The sequence below is a fragment of the Salminus brasiliensis genome, chromosome 4, assembly GCF_030463535.1.
Source record: "Salminus brasiliensis chromosome 4, fSalBra1.hap2, whole genome shotgun sequence".
Classification (NCBI taxonomy): Eukaryota; Metazoa; Chordata; class Actinopteri; order Characiformes; family Bryconidae; genus Salminus; species Salminus brasiliensis.
In genome coordinates this window covers 48330429-48350571 of record NC_132881.1, presented here as the reverse complement: position 1 = coordinate 48350571, position 20143 = coordinate 48330429, and the positions used below count along the sequence as shown (strand labels likewise).

Below are 20143 nucleotides of genomic sequence, written 5' to 3'. Positions count from 1 at the left end.
TCAGTACGGCGCAGAACCCAGAGAACTACTGCAAGAGAACGTTGATCAATTTGTGTCATTTAAAAAAATCAATCTGCAAAAGAGCAACACCTCCATTAGTGTCTCTAATGGAGGCTCGGGCATTTCCGGCAGTCATTAACAATTCAGGCCTAGGACATAAAGGGACATACACTACATGGCCAAAAGTACTGGGACACTTGCTCATCGTTGCCAGTGTTGCTTCTGAAATCAAGAGCTTTTGTTGGACCTACTGTCTTTACTGTCCCAGGACGGCTTTCTACTAGATTCTGGAACATTGCTGTGAGGATTTGATTGCATTCCGCAACAAGAGTGTTAGTGTAAAGGTACAGAGCGTCCTGCTAGTCACTGTAAAGTTACTGTTTTGGAGATACAATGTTTCTGCATGATCTCATTAGAACAGATAAAGCAGCTGAACATGAATCCAGTAAAAAGGAGAAACAAGAGCTTCTCATTCTGAAGAAAGAAAGTAGTGAGATCTTGTCGGTGAGCTAGTCTGAAGAACAGAGCTCGGTTCCTCCAGGGTTCTCCTGGACGCCCCCCAGTCCAGCCAGCACAGCGTGGAGGATGTGTTCAACTCCATCAGCAGCAGCAGCAGCAGCAGCAGCTCACCTGATTTACCATCATTAAGCCCTGATTTACCACCAAACCAGGTGTTGATCTGAGGAGAACTCTAAATAACACTAGACTCCATGAGAGAGGAGAACTTTGGAGATGTTCTAATGATGAACACAGTGATGGAGAACCACCTCCACCACTTTCTGTAGGAGTGATATTATTAGTGTTTATTCTAATATCAGTGTTTTACTGATCAGATTTGTACAGCTTTGGGCTTTGAGTCAGATCACTTTCTAAGGAAGAACCACTGAGGGGAACTAAGACATCTAAGAATTACATCTAAATGTTTGACACCATGCGACCTGACCAGTCAAATTTAGTAACTTCCAGAAATCTGATGCAGAAATTTGGATTTTAGCTGCTGGTCTGAACAAAGCTGAGATATGAGAACATGGTGAGCGAGAGGGTCGGTGTGAGTGATAGGCAGGTTCAGAGAGAGGTTAGGAGATCATATAAAGCGGGAATTTGCAATACATGAGAAATAGAAAGATCCTGGTCCCGCCTGACCCGACTCTCCACTACCCTGCTGCCCGCTGTCCGGCTCTGGGGCCTCGCATTGACTCACTGCAGGACTCTGCTTCTGACTGTTTACCAGCAGGACTTTATCACCTCACTCACATTTTCATCTTGTTTGGCTTGACGCCACATTTATAATTTTTTTTTCTCTAAATTCAGTTTGTTTTTGTTTTTGTTTTTATTTGATTTTTCTTATGATCCGGTGTTGACCTGAGGAGGACGGGTTCCCCCTTTGAACCTTTAGTTCCTCTCGACCCGAGGGAGTTTTTCCTTACCACTTTTGCTTGCTCAAAAAATTAAAAAAAACTTGCTCAAAAAATCTAAACATTTGTTATATAAATAAAAGTGAACTGAATTGAATGTAAAGCTTGTGCACTTCCTGCTGACCCTTAACATCCTCGTTTGAACAAAATATCAGGGATCAGTAGTTAAACACCAGAAAGTAAAACAGGGCAGAGAACCCACAATCAAAGCTGTTTATATATATATATGTAGTAAATAGTAGTATATGTATATATATGTAGCATATATGTAGTACATATATGTATATGTAGTAATAGCTTTACATTTACCCTGTGCATGATTGTTAAAAACAAACAAACAAACAAATAAACAGCTTTGATATATATATATATATATATATATATATATATATATATATATATATATATATATATTTACATTTACATTTACAGCATTTAGCTGACGCTCTTATCCAGAGCAACTTAAAATTTTAGCTCTACAGTAGTGTTAGGAGTCTGGCCCAAGGACTCTTATTGATGTAGTGCAGCACAGCCACCCAGACCAGGAATTGAACCCCAGCCTCCCACATGTTGTGCCTGCTTAGTGGCAGGAAGTGATGTTATCTGTTGCGCCAACACACACACACACATATATATATATATATATATATATATAAAAATCATACGTTTAAATGATCCTCATGTCTCATGACATCAGATGTAATTTCTCATTTTATTTGTAAAATAAAAATCTTTCACTGCTTTTAATAAAAATCTTTTTTAAATGACTTGACCCCGGATTTGTGTATATGAAATGTAATAACCCAGTAAGGTCAGTAGTTCCATAACCTCATTTCACATACTCGAATTAGCATCACAATTTCAAAACAAGTCTATCATCTCATTTATTGAAATACATTTGTGTAGAGACACGAGTACTATTAAAGGAATCTCCTTCTAAAATTCCTTTGAGACAAAATAAGTGAGTGATTTCGAAGCTAAATTGCTAAATTAAAGAAGAATTTCATCAAAACTGCATGAATCCACAGCCTTGACCAGAAAAATGACCAAAATAATAAGATAACAATAACAATAATAATAATAACAAAAAATTATTAAAAGTTTTTTATTAAAAGTTTAATTTAATAAAAGTACATATAGGAATAGGAATTGTGCTGACATTGTAATTAAATTAATTAAATAATAATAATAATGTTTTATTTGATTTTTGTAACTCTTATTCTTACCTACTACACATACACGTAGGCCTGCGTGATGACGCAGCACGTACGAGCATGCGCGATGACGCGTGAGGGTTTTTTTCCTGGTAGGGGGAAACAGCAGCTTCTGCATCTTCGGCGTTTAATTTCCTCTTTTATGCGAAATATTCTTCATTTTAAACGACTGAGTTCGGCCTGTGTGATGTGGAACAGCCTTCCCGTGGTCAGAAGCGGTGAAAACGGTGCTTTTTGTAACCTGTAGAGCTAAAATTAGTCGGACTCTCCGTGCTCGCGGTTTTGTCTCCGGGTAACGTTATCGACTCAGTGAATGAGCGCGAGCTGTCACTGCTCTTACTTTTACTTTTTATTTGTTAATAACACGAAACAAGCCGCGGGATTCTGCAGTATTGTCTTAGTAAAACAAAGGTGGTATGAATTAAAAGTAAAGGGGGTTGAGCAGAACTTTTAACCCGGGTTGAAGTTAAATGCCGGCCGGTAAACAACTGCAACGCTTCCGCTGCTGCTGCTGCTGCTGCTGCTGCTAATCTGCACGAGCTCAGCCTGAGCTGCACCAGCTCCACCCTCCGACTTCACCCCTGAGATTTTACACAAACGTGGACAAAAACGGAGCAACAAAGCGAATTCAGTATGAGTTATAAGCCGATAGCGCCTGCCCCTGCTGGGTCCAACCACACACCTCCAGGTAAGGCTTCAATAAGCCCTGTATCTGCCCTGCAAAGACTGGAGCAGTAGCTGTGACCCGGGCTGTGCTGTTGACTGACCACAGGGAAACGCTGCACTACACCTATGCACACCTATACAGCTGAAAATATAGGAAAATACAGGATGTAGAAATTGCATCCTAAAAAAGAGGATTTCCATGTAGATGTAGCTGATGTAGCCATGTAGTTGGTGGTGGTAACTAGCTACCTAAACATGCATTAGATCCAGCTAGCTATTATTGATAAAGATAAAAGTAGAGCTAAAACATCCACCAGAATCATCATTACACAGATTTAACCTGTATTAGAAGATACACGTGTTTCTGCTAGCTACAGTGCTAGTTGGCTCCTGGGAGCCGTCCTGGTGCCGCACATCAGCCAATCAGAGCAGAGCTCATAATAATTTTTGCGTGCCTGTCATCAGATTTCAGATTTAATTTTGAGATATAATAACAGGGTGATAAATATGCTTTGATAACTGGATTTGAGCATTAGAGGTAGATAAGTCAATGTGTGTCTGAATATTTATGGACACCCCTTCTAATAATTGCATTTATGGACTTTGAGTTGCAAAGCTGACACAGGTGTGCAGATGCTTGTCGAGTCCCTGTATAATAAAAGTACTGCCAATAGAATAGGACTTTCTGCAGCAGATCAGCTAGATGACCCTGTCGGCTCCATCCTGCCTAATAATGCCAGGCGTGGGCTGGATAGAGGGGTATAATAAAGCCCCCCAGCATTGAGGAGCTGTGGAGCAGTGGAAGAGCTGTGTTCTCTGGAATGATGGTGATCATCCAACACCCTGACCTCACTAACACCACTCTTGTCACTGTATGCAATCAAATACTGACAGCCATGCTCCTCCAGAGTCTAGCAGAAGGTCTTCCTCTCTGGACAGTAGAGACAGTTACTCCAACAGAAGCAGGACATTTTTTAATACCCTTGATTTCAGAAGAAGCAATGACGAGTAGGTGTCCCAATACTTTTGTCCATATAGTCAAATATACAAATTGGTATAGAAATATATACAGAGCGCAGTATTTACTACTATTGGATACTAGTATGCAGTGTACACTATGTATTTGTACAGTATTTAAATAAGGCACAATGCAGCCAATCAGAGCACAGCTTACTTAAAGGTACAGGTTGTTTAATTCTAAGGGAATTGAATTAGAAGTGAAGTAGAATTGATTTTGTTATATTTTCGGTGGGTAAAGCCACGCAAGAAATTTGAGTGGTGGTGTTTTGGTGTATGACACATGCACGCAAGTGACCCTCAGGGACAAATAATTAAATAATGAGAGATATGTGGAATAGAGGCCCTTAAATAGTGGCCTGTGACTGTGTGTGTTTATGACCGGACTGCATGGCTGTGGGTGGTATGGCCCGCTATTATAGCCTGTTAAAATGACGGTGACTTGCATAATGATTGTTCTGGTGCAAATGGGAGCATTGAAATATGCTGTGTGTGTGTTTTTGACGAAGGTTCAGGAAAGCCAGGTGTAAAGAGGTCAGACTGAAGCACGGATAAAGAGGGAGCGATAAAGGCCACTGCCATCTGTCTCTCATTACATAAATGTGTCCGTGGCGCCATATTGTGTGTGTGTGTGTGTGTACAGTGTTGTGCTCATTCTGACACTGAACAGTCAGATAGGAGACATTGGCCAAGGTTTCCGGCCACTTGGTTTTACAGTGGCATTGGCAGTGGAATTTCCCCTGCTGCTCACCTCTGCTTACTGGCAGGACGTGGTCAATGGAATTACCGTACAGCAGCCATGACTGACGTTTGTGTGAACACACACACACACACATAAAAGTATTTGGAGGACCTTACATGCAAACCCCTACTCTTTAATCTGATCATGTGTTCTTCACTTTTTAAGATCTACTGATGCTTTCAGTCTATGCGTAAACCATCAGCCCCTCCTGGGCCACCAGTACGGCTCTGACACGTCTAGGCATGAACTCCTCAAGACCTCTGAAGGTGTTGTGTAGTATCGGGGCCTTTTCAGAGGTTAGCAAGTTGTGAGTTGGCCCTTCATGAGCATCAGTGAGTCTTAGGTGCCCAATGACTGGTTGGAGCACTTTTGGTGGGCACTGACTACGGCATACCTGGAACGTCCCACAAGACCTGCCTGGTGTTTTGGAGCCAGTCGTCTAGAACATCACAGTTTGGTTATGGTTACCGTGTCAAATTGACAGTATTTCCTGCTTCATCACCTTCAAGAATCCACTGTTCACTTGCTGCCTAATATGTAGAGCCACCCTTTGACAGGAGCCACTGGACCCAGATCATCAATGTTGTTCACTTTGGTTATAATGTTATGGCTGATCTGTGCAACGCAATACTGAAGCAAGTCAACCTTCAGTCTAGGGAGTTTTGTTCTTCATCTTTGGTGTATCTGTAGGATGACGTGTGGTTGGAGTGTGTTGATTTGAGCGTACGAGTGTAATAGCATGAAAGAAAAATAACAATGCGCTTCAATAATCCCAATGATCTGTTATAAAGTTAGTTATAATACCAATAATAGCTAAAAATAGAGAATGCAATTTTTTTTATCATTATACATGGATGTAGTTTTATTCATGTGCACTCTGAGATGCATAAGCTCAACCCTAAACCCGGCCACTGGCTCATGAGCTGCTGATTGCTTTCAGTTTATTGTCAGTCTCAAAACATCTGCATGAAACTTAATGTAAACTACATGTACATGATGGCAATTTGGGGTGTCACATCTGCAAATGAGGATGTAAATGAGGAACATCTTAGCCCATTTTGAACACTGGACACGCTGGACTGACTTTTAATAAATTAAATGATTTAAATTTATTAAAGTTATTCATAAAGTTATGTTCGCTGTTTTACAGTGTTATAACCTCGTCTGTCTCTCTTATCTCAGGATCCTGTGGCTCCTCTCCATCCTTGCCCTCCTCTTCTAACTTCAGACCAGCATTCAGTGACTTTGGCCCGCCGTCGATGGGCTTTGTACAGGTAACAGTTATAGGGAGAATCGTGGATTTGTTTCTCAGCCTTGTTGTTTATTATTGTCTTATGTCAGGTGACAATAAACCTTGTATCTCTATTTTTCAGTTTTCTTCATAATGTAAATCTGGCAGTTGTTCCTCACATGGTGTCAGAATTGTATGAATAATGGACCAATAAAAATATTAAAAAATTACTTGGAAAAATCTTACGTTAAAAGTTAAAAAGGTTTTCCTTTTTTAATATAAATAATAATCTTAAATTTTACATTTTTACATTTTAATAGATTACTTTTACTCAACAGTAGTGGTGGAATATCAGCAATAAAAAACTAAGCTTTTAATTATTAATTTTTTAATTAGCCAAAACGTGCATCATTTATTGAATATTATTATTACTAATTGTAATTATGGACACACTGCATTTTACAAACTTTTCCCCCCATAAGAATAAAGGGTGGACATTGTCCCATGTGTCAATAAAACACAAGGAACACCTGTCCTACCACATGGGGTGCCAGGGCAACCACTTGGCAACACAGTTGACCGAATAGAACCTGGGGTACCATAGCAACCTGAAACACCATGCCAACCCCCTGAGAGAGCATAGCAACTGCCTTTTCACTCTAGTGACCACATAGCGGCAGCATAGCAACCGCTAAGCTACTCCATAGCAACCACCTAGCAAAAACGTTCACTCTAGTGACCATATAGCAGCAGCCTAGCGACGTCTTGGGAGGTGGGAGCCGTAAGACTGTCTCTATTTGCCATGCAGAAACCAGCCTCAGTTCCTTACCAGTCACGAGCGGTGGCCCCAGAGAGGTGTGACGTTGAGGCTAGTGTGAGCCAAGTGTGAGGAAGATGCTAACTGTCTCCATCTGTTTATTTACAGCCAGTGAAGGTGTCACAAGGCTCCACCTACAGCGAACTGCTGTCTGTCATTGAGGAGATGAGTCGTGAAATTCGCCCCACCTACGCTGGCAGCAAAAGTGCCATGGAGAGACTGAAGAGAGGTACAGCACTGAGGCAGTCCTCAGTGTAAACGTAGCCTGTAGTCACACGTTTCAGTGCGCAGTTCATTACTAAATGACCTCAGTCTAAATTATGATTTCTAAATTAAACCGTTCATTCTAAAATTATTTACAGTGATGGTTCTGTCTTATATTAAACCCACAATTTATTAAAATAGCAAATAACTAGAGGCCTGCTTTCCTGGACCTCCCCCTGATTGTGTTGGGTCCTAATCACTGCCTCCTTTGTTCTGAGACCTCCCCTTACTGTGATTAGTTCTTGTTTGCTTTGAGACTTCCTCCTCATTGTGATTGGTCTAAATCTTTCCATTTTTTGTTCTGAGACCTCCCCCTGACTGTGATTAGTCATAATGATCACGTTTTTGACACCACCCCCTGACTGTGATTGGTTTTTGTTTGCTTTGAGACCACCCCCTGACTGTGATTAGTTCTTGTTGGCTTTGAGACCTCCCCCTGACTGTGATTAGTTCTTGTTGGCTTTGAGACCCCCCCTGACTGTGATTAGTTCTTATTTACTCTGAGACCTCCCCCTGACTGTGATTAGTTCTTGTTGGCTTTGAGACCGCCCCCTGACTGTGATTAGTTCTTATTTACTTTGAGACCTCCCCCTGACTGTGATTAGTTCTTATTTACTCTGAGACCTCCCCCTGACTGTGATTAGTTCTTATTTACTCTGAGACCTCCCCCTGACTGTGATTAGTTCTTGTTGGCTTTGAGACCCCCCCTGACTGTGATTAGTTCTTATTTACTTTGAGACCTCCCCCTGACTGTGATTAGTTCTTATTTACTCTGAGACCTCCCCCTGACTGTGATTAGTTCTTGTTGGCTTTGAGACCCCCCCTGACTGTGATTAGTTCTTATTTACTCTGAGACCTCCCCCTGACTGTGATTAGTTCTTATTTACTTTGAGACCTCCCCCTGACTGTGATTAGTTCTTATTTACTCTGAGACCTCCCCCTGACTGTGATTAGTTCTTGTTGGCTTTGAGACCCCCCCTGACTGTGATTAGTTCTTATTTACTTTGAGACCTCCCCCTGACTGTGATTAGTTCTTATTTACTCTGAGACCTCCCCCTGACTGTGATTAGTTCTTGTTGGCTTTGAGACCCCCCCTGACTGTGATTAGTTCTTATTTACTCTGAGACCTCCCCCTGACTGTGATTAGTTCTTGTTGGCTTTGAGACCTCCCCCTGACTGTGATTAGTTCTTGTTGGCTTTGAGACCTCCCCCTGACTGTGATTAGTTCTTGTTGGCTTTGAGACCTCCCCCTGACTGTGATTAGTTCTTATTTACTCTGAGACCTCCCCCTGACTGTGATTAGTTCTTGTTGGCTTTGAGACCGCCCCCTGACTGTGATTAGTTCTTATTTACTTTGAGACCTCCCCCTGACTGTGATTAGTTCTTGTTGGCTTTGAGACCCCCCCTGACTGTGATTAGTTCTTATTTACTCTGAGACCTCCCCCTGACTGTGGTTAGTTCTTGTTGGCTTTGAGACCCCCCCTGACTGTGATTAGTTCTTATTTACTCTGAGACCTCCCCCTGACTGTGATTAGTTCTTGTTGGCTTTGAGACCTCCCCCTGACTGTGATTAGTTCTTGTTTGTTTTGAGACCTCCCCCTGACTGTGATTAGTTCTTGTTGGCTTTGAGACCGCCCCCTGACTGTGATTAGTTCTTATTTACTCTGAGACCTCCCCCTGACTGTGATTAGTTCTTGTTGGCTTTGAGACCCCCCCTGACTGTGATTAGTTCTTATTTACTCTGAGACCTCCCCCTGACTGTGATTAGTTCTTGTTGGCTTTGAGACCCCCCCTGACTGTGATTAGTTCTTATTTACTCTGAGACCTCCCCCTGACTGTGATTAGTTCTTATTTACTCTGAGACCTCCCCCTGACTGTGATTAGTTCTTGTTGGCTTTGAGACCTCCCCCTGACTGTGATTAGTTCTTGTTTGTTTTGAGACCTTCTCCTGATTGTAATTAGACCAAATCACCACCTGTTTGTTCTGAGACCACCCCTGACTGTGATTGGTTATAATCACCACAGATAACACCACTACCTGCCAGTGAGCTACCACACCATGTGGGAGACCAAGGTTCGATTCCTAGTCTGGGCAGGTAGTGACTACACCCTGCTGTGCTACACCAATAAGAGTCCTTGGGCAACACTACATTGGCCCTCCTATATAATATGAGTAACCTTGTAAGTCGCTCTGGAGTAAAGCGTCAGCTAAATGCCGTAAATGTAAATGTAATGTAAATGTTTGTATTTTGAGCCCTCCCCCTGACTGTGATTCGTCATATTCACCACCTATTTGTTTTGAGACCTCCCCCTGACTGTGATTGGCACATTTTAGACTTTAATTGATGTTCTCTAACAGTGATCTCGATCTTGTTTCCTCTCATTTCAGGAATCATCCATGCTCGTGCTCTAGTGAGGGAGTGTCTAGCTGAAACGGAGCGAAGTGCTCGCACATAACACACGCCCACAGGCGTTCTTCCTCAGTCTTTTGTCTCTCCACTGCGTCCTCCTTCACTCACACTCATCTTTTAAATAATTCATTCACTTTCATGCTTAACCCCCCCCTTCGCATTTACGTTAAACGTGAAGTTCAGCCCACCCCCCCCCCCCCCCCTCGCTGCATATGAGCTCCTACATGATGAGTGCTTATTCCTGTTAGCACAACAGTTTTGTAAACTTTTGCAGTTCTGTATTTAAATACAAAAACAATAAAAATGTCAGATTTTGCAATTAAACACCTTAATATGTTTTTTTTGGACTTTTTCTGAAGAAAATATATGTTTTATATATAATGTTTATACATTTTTTTTATAGTAGCTCAATGCTACTTTCTATTTGCTAGAGCAAAAATGTGTTTCTGAATTTAAGACTTCTCCATGGAATCCATTGACCGAACGTTTATTTTAGCAGTCCAGGCTGGTAGAAGTGGTCTGGTGGTGTGGGCAAGGTTTTCTCGTCACATCTTGAGCTTTAAATACCAACAGCCATGGCCTGAATCCCACAGACTGAGTGTTTCTGCTGACCACAGTTTACCATCTTCTATGGGCTATTGCCATTATGATGATGCACCATCGTAGACGCCCCTTCTAATGAACGCATTCAGCTACTTTAAGCTGCACCCATTGCTGACACAGATGTGCAAATGCACACAGCTTGTCTAGTCCCTGTAGAGAATAACTGCCAATAGAATAGGACTCTCTGGAGCAGATCATCATCATGACCCTATCGGCTCCATGCTGCCTAATAATGCCAGGCGTGGGCTAGAGGGGTATAAAGCCCCCCAGCATTGAGGAGCTGTGGAGCAGTGGAAGAACTGTGTTCTCTGGAATGATGGTGTGTTCTACACAATACATTTGATTGGGATGAGTTGGGGATGATGGAGTTGGGGTGGTTATCAACATCCAACATCCTGACCTCACTAACGTTCTTCTTGCTGAATGCATCAAATCCTCACAGCAATGCTCGTCCTCCAATATCTAGTAGAAAGTCTTCTTCTCTGGACAGTAGAGACAGTTACTCCACCAAAAGCAGGATCAGCTCTTTTAATACCCTTGATTTCCGAAGGAAACTATGAACTATGAGCAGGTGTCCCAATACTTTTGTCCAGATAGTGTACTATTTACATAAATAATAAAGTGCATCCAGGTATTATATTTTTCTTATTTCTTTATTTGGCTTCTGTTACAACATGAATGCAGAGTCTGCTCTCTCAGTGAAAGACACGTAAGGCATATATTAACGAACACACACACAGCTTGTTTGTGGTGGTGTGCACTGGTGTACAGAACTGTGTACAAGCCAGCTGTTAGATTTACCTTCCAGCAGGTGAACTACGAGCCAGCAGAGGGTTAACATTTCACTCAGCGTGTGTTTTGCTTGGAATCTGGTCACTGTTACCGCAAGCATGTACAGGTTTCACAGCATCCTCTGTGAATTGGTAGGTACCCTGTCTGTCGGACGGACGGACGGATTGCGGCAGGCTTGCTGATGACCTCCAAGGTGAAAATTGTGGTATGGAAGAACGTGTGTGAGAGAAATGAAGAACAGACTCTTGTCCAAAGTATACTGGTGTACAAAGACTATATGTGACAGTGAACACAATAATAAAAGGGTGAGAATATAAAGAGACAGGGACGAGCCACAACACAGGGGATCGATAAATACACACGGGACGACAGGGAGTGGGGCTGCACTATATACAGCTGTGTGTTTATCATGACCTCAATCATGGCCTTAGGCTGGAAATATATAAATAAGACCTGATTCTGAGACTTTCCAGAGGAGTCTATGTGGGTTTGAATGAATACCAGCATCTAAAATCATCCAACAAATATGAATTATGGTCAAAATAACGGCGGCCAATCTTTAACCGATGACAGATTACTGACAAATTAGGTTTAACTTACTAGATCACAATTATAATATGCAGCAATATAACTATAATGGCATCTTCTTCTTCTCCATGTGATGTAGCCCTAGAGGAGAAACCTACTATATTAGGTGATTGTCTCAATCAGGAGGTTGAATCATGTGTTTCTGTGGTCACTCCACCTTTTCTGTATGTCTATCACCATCACTGGACCTCAGCAATCTGCTGAGACTCTGCACCCTCCTCCTCGAATTCCTCATTCTGAGTGTTATCCTCCAGAAATGAAGGTGTGCAAGTTCAGACACACACCTCGTCCTTCAACAGTGCTAACCAAACAATAGGGCAGGGAAGGGAAGGGAAGGGAAGGGGAGGGGGAGACGAAGGTATGTCCTTAATCCTGAAGTTCTTAGGAGAGCCCTTGAGATTCTTTTTCATCTCAATATTAAACCAAATTTCATTTAAAAAGGGATCAATTGCAGATATAATTGTTTGTGCGTAATAACAGTGAAGAGCGCGGTGAGGATGGGGAATGAATATGTGAGGAAGGGAGGAAGCGGCTTGCGTCTGGCTAGCTGGTTTCATACGTGGGCAAACAGAAGAAGGTTCACGTGCTCCAATTTTTACAGTGCCTCCATGACCGGAGCTGTCCTCCTGAACGACAGAGGAAGTGTCCGTTTTTCTTTTCAGCTCTGAAAGAGAATTAAAGAAGGGTTCAATCAGCAGCTCTTAAATAACTATCACTATTAATAATAATAATAATAATAATAATAATACATTTTGTTACTCCACTTTGTGGAATCCCATTATCCTTTTTGGATGATAATGTAGTTCCAGTTTTAGCTATAATGTTTAAATACAGACTATCCATGTCATGTTAGTCAACATGTTTACAAACATCTGATTGACTTCTGAAGTACATAAATAAAGATTTTGGCGTGGAGTCCACGTATAATGAGGGCAGTGGTGCTCAGCGGTAAGAGCTCCGGGCTATTGATGACAGGGTTGTAGGTTCGATACCCGGGCTCAGCAAGCTGTCACTGTTGGGCCCTTGAGCAAGGTCCATCACCCTTTCTGCTCCCCGGGGGCTGGAGTTGGCTTCCCACCATTCTAGGTGTGTGTGTGTGTGTGTGTGTGTGTGTGTGTGTGTGTGTGTGTTCACTACCACAGATGGGTCAAATGCGGAGGACACATTTTGCTGTACATAGTGACAGTGACAGACACTTGCACCTTATATAAAGCCGAATTTAAGACGATGCCCCCCAGAGAAAATGCCTTTAGACCTTAGAGGGTTAAAGGAGCAGTTCGGAAGAAATCATTATTAATGCACATGATTGATCACTGACCCCAGATACAGTCAGCCAGCCAAGACATGTTTGGTATTTGATGCTAATGTTGTATTTCTGTGCTGTATTATTGCAGAGTTATCAACAGAAACGAAGTCTGAGGACACTTAACTTCTTTGTCAATGTGTGAAAATTGACCATATTAAAGCCTAAGCAGGTTTATTACAGGAAAACATTATCAGGGACAGTATTAGTATTAGGATTCGAACCAGCGATCCTCTGATCAGCACCTTAGGCCCGCTGGACCACTCAGGCCCCATTAGCACCAGTGTTATAAACCCTAAAATAGAACCCTGTGGGACTCGGACAGATAAAAGGTTACCAAATAATAAGAAGTAGGTTATTTATAACAGTATAATAAGCCCAGGGTTCAAAAGCTTTATAGTGTTATTAATTACCAGGTGTTCCCAAACAGGTAGTGTACAAGGTAAATGTCTGATGGGGGCAGGAACTGACCGTGGTTGCTGTTGTTGAAGTGCCGTCGCTGTAGTTGAAGAGGTTTCTGTAGCGTCCCTTCTCCTCTTTCTTCTTCTTCTGAATCCGCTCCTCCATCACTCGGATCTCCTTGGCCACTGCGGGGCCCAGAGAAGGGTCTAGTTCTAGCACTCTGGCAAAGTCAGCCCGGGCCTCGGTCTCGTTCCACACAGCTGCGTGAGCCTTCCCTCGCTTAAAGTATGCCTTCACATTATCTGCAGGAAGGAAGCGAGACTGTGAACTTCACGACATCCGAAATACAGCTGAAGCTAAAGGAATTAAGAAGGATCACTGTAACCTGGCGATGCTCTTACATCGGCCTGGGTAACGATCAACATCTTCTAACAACATCTGTCTCAATTAATCTGAGAATGGGTGCAAATACGTCCAAAAGTATAGTGTCCAAAAGTTTGTAGACACCTGCTCATCCAACATTTCATTCACAATCAAGTTGAATATTTTTGCTGCAGTATTTGTGCTGTGGGAGGGTTTAATTGCATTTAGTCCCAGGAGTCCCATCAGTGAGGTCAGGTGCTGATGTTGGATGATTAGACCTGCTACTCCAACTCAATTCAAAGATATTGGATGTAGCTCCAGCACACCAGAGAACCCCACAGCCCAGTGCTGGGAGGCTTTATACCTCTCTAGCCCACGCTCGGCATGGGGAAGAGCAAGTTAGTTAGCAAATAGCTAAAGTCACTCATTAAAAGGGCTGTCCACAAACTTTTGGACATATAATGTATTACTCAATATATTTCTGAGATCTGTGAACAAGCTGGGACAAACTCAAACACACCTAATTCAATCCATCTGTTAATTTGCCAGGTTCAGTGTGTGTATGTGTGTGTGTGAGGGTAGCACTAAACTGTGCTGGACACCAACCCACCAGGACCACAGTTGAAGAACCCTGATGCTGTCGTATCATTTGGCCAAGAGAGTGTCTTCATAGGACACTACAGGGTTCTTCAGCAGTTCTTCAGGCGCAGCTTACCTTCATACTTGTTGAGGAGCGAGGAGCAGTGGTCCAGCACCTCGTAGTAATGGCCCAGCATCAGCTTGCACTGGCAGTAATTCAGCAGGAGTGGAGTGATCATCTGATCCAGTTTAATCCACGGCACATCACCAGGCTGCTCCTAGAGACGGGGAAATGCAAAACCGTGAGCAAATTAAATGCAAAACCAGGAGAACGAGGGCACACACACACTGGACATACGGCATGCGGCTCAGGGTTCAAAAGACTCGTCTGCTGTGCTGTACTGCACGTCCCACCTTCATCTGCAGGTTCTTCAGGCAGGCGATGGCGTTGTAGTATTTTTCCGCAGCGGCGGCGGTCTCTCCCTTCTTAAAGAGCAGGTTGCCCTCCTCGTGGATTTGGGGCACGGCCTGTAGCTTCTCCTCATCTGTCATCGCCCACGTCTCCAGCGCAAACGAACCTGGGGGCATGACCTTGAGGAAACATGCAGGAGAGAAGAGCTGTCAGAACTGGCTAACAGATGAGACTCTCTCCCCCAGCCAGTCGTGAAGCTGGTTGCTGACAATCTATCTTTGGTTCTGACTTTCGCTCTGAAGCAGATGTTTTTAGTTGTTGTCCATCCATCTATGAGCATACATGCCTGGAAGGGTGGGGGTTCCAACAGTGGTAGCTAGCCTGGGTATCAAACCCGTAACCCTGTCGTCCCTGAGCTCTAACCGATGAGCCACCACTGCCCCAGGTTCAGTGCTGGTGTTAAGCGGATGGACGCCAGTGTTTCAGGGTGCTCCCATGTCTGTGTTACCTTCTGGCTCTGTCCTCTGAATTAGGCTGTTATAGACTGACCTCCTGAAGTCGTCAGACTAGAACAGTCTGATACTGGTTACATTACTAATTAGAATTAGAACTAATTCTCTTTCTTTACCCTCTCTAAGTTATTGACTGCTCAGTCGTCCGGCCTGATTTCAATGGAAGACTGACCACTGTGCTCCCCTGTACCTACGACAGACCAGCAGTCCCCCCCACCCACCAGACTGACTCACGATAGACCAGCTGCCCATCTGCTGGTCACTGCTATCTGCCTAACGACTATGTTGATGTTTACATGGACTCTAAACTATCTGCTGCTGCTGCTACTATTATTATTATTATTATTATTATTACCATCATTACTTTCATGTGGTGGTCAGTCCTGTGGGGGCCCATCATGACATTTGAACCCTCCTCTCCCTTACCTCCAGGAGCTCAATTGTGAAGACCAGCGGCTGGGGGTTCGCCTGAAGGTGGTCAAGGTCCGTGTGGCCCAGCGAGTGGTGAGAGTGGACCTGAGCGATTCCACAGCAATGTCTCTGACCCTCCAGAGGATCCTTCCCCACACTGATGTTCCGTAACGACTGGGAGACCAGCGGATACAGGGCTGTGTGCTAGAGCAGCAAGAAAGGACATTTTCAACTTAGGTAAACGTACCAGCCTGGCCTACGCTCCTCTAACGTTATCTAGATATGTACCTCGACATAATGCTCCACTGACTGTGATAGGGAGAACAGCAAGTCTGGCATTGCTACTTCCAGCTTGGAGTATTGCTAACTTTAATGAAGCGGGCAGGAAAACACTCTCCTGAGCTCAGAGCAGAGTGCAGAAAAGCCTCCAACTGACTCAGTAACCGCAGAGCTCCAGATCTACTGCTGCTGTTAGAGCTTAGAGCAAAGGAGGACCAGCTCCATATTAATAAAGCCTGTGGGTTTAGAATGGAATTTCTCTTGTAGGTGTCCCAATACTTTTGTCCATATAGTTTTTTTCCCAAGCAGCATGATGTGAGAAGAAATGTCAATTCTCACATATAATGCTGCTTTAAAGCTACTCTATATGGACAAAAGTATTGGGACACCTACACTGAGCTTTTTAGAAGTCCCGTTCTAAACCCACAGGCATTATTAATACAGAGTTGGTCCCCCTTTGCTCTAAACTCTACCAGCAGCAGCAGCAGGTCTGGAGCTCTGCTGCAGTTACTGAGTCAGTTGGAGGCTTTTCTGCTCTCTGCTCTGAGCTCAGCACTCGGCCCTGACCCCGCTCTGTAACTTTACGTGGTCTGACAGACACTCGGTGGCTCAGCTGCTCTCTGTGAGCTGTTCCTCCTAAACTCTTCCACTGTTCAATAATAACACCACTCACAGCTGATGGAGGAAGATCTAGGATGAAGGTCTAAATTTCACCAGCTGACTTGTTGTTGTTGGTGCAGCGGTGTCTCCTATTACATACAGAACCACGCTGGAGTTCAGTGAGCTCTTCAGAACCTCCCGTTCTTTCACTGATGTGTGGAGGAAAGACAGACTGCAGGACTAGAGGCTGGATTTTATACACCTGTAGTGGCAATGATTAAGAGGTGTGTCCCGATACTTTTGTCCATACTGTGTAGACGTTAACTACTCTAGCTGATGTTTGCCTGGATCAGAAACAGTGAAAATATATTTTTGGACAAATCTGCTCATCTACTGCGTGTAACGGTGCTTGTGGAGAAGCCGTAGTGGTCTCTTGCACAGAGGGAGGGGTAAGTAAGGAGAGCTGGAGCCCAGCAATGTTACCCACCGTCCACAGCACTGCCCCTCCCAACATCTCTCAAATCACTGACCTTGACGTCACAGGTGAAGTCGGCCATCTCTCCTTCTCTCATTGAGGTGACCACCCGCTCCCAAACCGGCAGCTTGAACTTCTTGCCCAGGATGAGCTCCATGGGTTTGCTCTGCCCTCCCATCGTCCTGGAGTCGTCCAGCACCGTGCCATCACACAGGCTTGTGCGGTAATGGAACCTGACCTAGAGGAAACAACAATCAGAGGGATGTGCTTCATATTGGCGTACGGCTCTTTTATGAACCGCTGCTGATGCGACGTCACCAGGCAACCAACCAACGCGCCTGGAGGGAAGCCCGTATCTACGCTGACCCGACTGATCCAGGGTGATCAGACCAGTCGGACTTTACCGTCCCGCGTGCTTCTTCAGTTTCCAACAAGAGAGACCAGTGGTTCTACGTCATGTTCTTAGGATGGTTCTTCTTTTGAGCTTTGGTTCCTCTACGTGGTTCTACCTCATGCTCTTTGGTTCCTCTAAGTGGTTCTACCTCATGTTCTTAGGATGGTTCTTCTTTTGAGCTTTGGTTATTCTACGTGGTTCTACCTCATGTTCTTAGGATGGTTCTTCTTTTGAGCTTTGGTTCCTCTAAGTGGTTCTACCTCATGTTCTTAGGATGGTTCTTCTTTTGAGCTTTGGTTATTTTACATGGTTCTACCTCATGCTCTTTGGTTCCTCTAAGTGGTTCTACCTCATGTTCTTAGGATGGTTCTTCTTTTGAGCTTTGGTTATTCTACGTGGTTCTACCTCATGCTCTTTGGTTCCTCTAAGTGGTTCTACCTCATGTTCTTAGGATGGTTCTTCTTTTGAGCTTTGGTTATTCTACGTGGTTCTACCTCATGCTCTTTGGTTCCTCTAAGTGGTTCTACCTCATGTTCTTAGGATGGTTCTTCTTTTGAGCATTGGTTATTCTACGTGGTTCTACCTCATGTTCTTAGGATGGTTCTTCTTTTGAGCTTTGGTTATTCTATGTGGTTCTACCTCATGCTCTTTGGTTCCTCTAAGTGGTTCTACCTCATGTTCTTAGGAAGGTTCTTCTTTTGAGCTTTGGTTATTCTACGTGGTTCTACCTCATGTTCTTAGGATGGTTCTTCTTTTGAGCTTTGGTTATTCTACGTGGTTCTACCTCATGTTCTTAGGATGGTTCTTCTTTTGAGCTTTGGTTATTTTACGTGGTTCTACCTCATGCTCTTTGGTTCCTCTAAGTGGTTCTACCTCATGTTCTTAGGATGGTTCTTCTTTTGAGCTTTGGTTCCTCTAAGTGGTTCTACCTCATGTTCTTAGGAAGGTTCTTCTTCTGAGCTTTGGTTCAATCACAGGTGAAGTTAATTAAACCCTTTCTTTTAACTGTAACCTTTACATTAAAAATCACATCATCATCATCATTACGCAACAATAAATAATAAAAGTGTAGAATCTATTTACTATAATTAGATATTCTATTAAATGCTTTATTAATAAAACACTCAATATATTAATGACATTATGATTCGTGAAGAATATCAAATATATTATTTTACAACACGACTAGCCATAACATTAATACCACTCAAACCTCAGCGTACTCCCAGGCGTATCTCCTCCAGTCTGAGGGAGTCCGATAACAGAAAATACATGACCCGTCACTGACCACTGATCCGATCACCTAAAGCACAGGTCAGTGGCAGGTGGTAACAGGCTCAGTGTGACAGTGAGTGGACGCCTGTTGAAGCACAGCTGCCAGTTTGACTGAAAGGCGGTGGCGGTGACGGTGGCGGTGGCGGTGACGGTGGCGGTGACGGTTCTCCCACCCGTCACCGCTCACAATATCGACTGTGCTGAATATCGCGGTACACCTCATCACTCAGCACCGGCGCAGCCCCCCTCGCAGGACTTTTACAGGCATGTTGGTTCAGATCCAGGGGGATTATTCTGACTTCATACGGGTACCGCCCTCCCCACCCTCCCCACCCTCCTACCAGCACGCTAGCTAGCTAGCTAAACCACCTCTGAACACACATCCCACCCATATAAAGACCCAAAACCATACCCGTACCCGTCAGACTTCACGACCCAGCTTCCCCCAGCTCGGACAGTAGAAGGCCAGGGAGCGTTAGCAGTGGGCAGCTAGCGCCAACCTCGGATGGATAACGTCAGCTAGCTTCCCATAGCACTGGCTAACACTTACGATACAGACCTTATTAACATGACCATCGTATTAAAATATTCGGAAGCCCCTGTTTACCTTTGTGCCGTCGGGAAACGTCGAAAGCTCCCCTTTGCCCGGAGAGACCACTTTTTTCTGAATACCATCAGCACTGAGCTGCAGGGCCGCTTCCTCCATTCTTCACAAGCTGGAAAAACAGCGAGCACCGCCCGCTGCCGGCCACAGGGGGCAGCCGAGGCCAACTCGGGGAAGTTCGGAAACCACGCCAAAGATCGGGGAAGAACTCGTGCGTCAAAATTACACCCTGCTCAGCAATATTTGAACAGTATAAGGAGCTCGGATTAAATGTAAATATTTAATATGTCTTTGTGATGTATTGTGTATTAAATATGATGTATTTATTAATAAAAAAAGAGCCGATCTCCGCTCTCTCAGCGAAAAAACGCTTTTCAAAATAAAAGTCCCGTTACTCAACAATTGCAGTGCAGCACGTGAATATATATATACATATAGTATATATATGTATATATATATATATATAGTATAGTATATATATATATATATATATATATATATATATATATATATATATATACTTTGTACCCCCTTGGCTTGTAATTATGACATACTGTACAAGAGTTTGTATTTTATATATTGTTCTGTACCGATGTTGTAAAATAAATATATCGATTTTAAAAAATATATTTATATATATATATATATATATATATATATATATATATATATATATATATATATATATATATATACATACATACAGTACAGGCCAAAGGTTTGGACACACCTTCTCATTCAATGCGTTTTCTGTATTTTCATGACTATTTACAT

General features: G+C 43.4%; 2 protein-coding genes across 2 annotated transcripts; one reads left to right on the top strand and one right to left on the bottom strand.

Annotated features, from left to right (window-relative positions):
- Positions 1 to 2714: 2714 nt before the first annotated feature.
- Positions 2715 to 10097, top strand: cdk2ap2 (cyclin dependent kinase 2 associated protein 2). Its single transcript, XM_072677161.1, has 4 exons — positions 2715 to 3317; positions 6237 to 6328; positions 7211 to 7331; positions 9756 to 10097. Exons 1-4 carry the CDS (start codon positions 3263 to 3265, stop codon positions 9821 to 9823), a joined length of 336 nt encoding a protein of 111 aa, XP_072533262.1. The 5' UTR covers positions 2715 to 3262; the 3' UTR covers positions 9824 to 10097.
- A 917-nt stretch (positions 10098 to 11014) lies between these two features.
- On the bottom strand, positions 11015 to 19510 carry aip (aryl hydrocarbon receptor interacting protein). Its single transcript, XM_072678589.1, has 7 exons — positions 19373 to 19510; positions 17152 to 17334; positions 15758 to 15946; positions 14822 to 14998; positions 14544 to 14685; positions 13535 to 13767; positions 11015 to 12424 (listed from the first exon to the last, which is right to left on the bottom strand). Exons 1-7 carry the CDS (start codon positions 19469 to 19471, stop codon positions 12419 to 12421), a joined length of 1029 nt encoding a protein of 342 aa, XP_072534690.1. The 5' UTR covers positions 19472 to 19510; the 3' UTR covers positions 11015 to 12418.
- Positions 19511 to 20143: the final 633 nt, after the last annotated feature.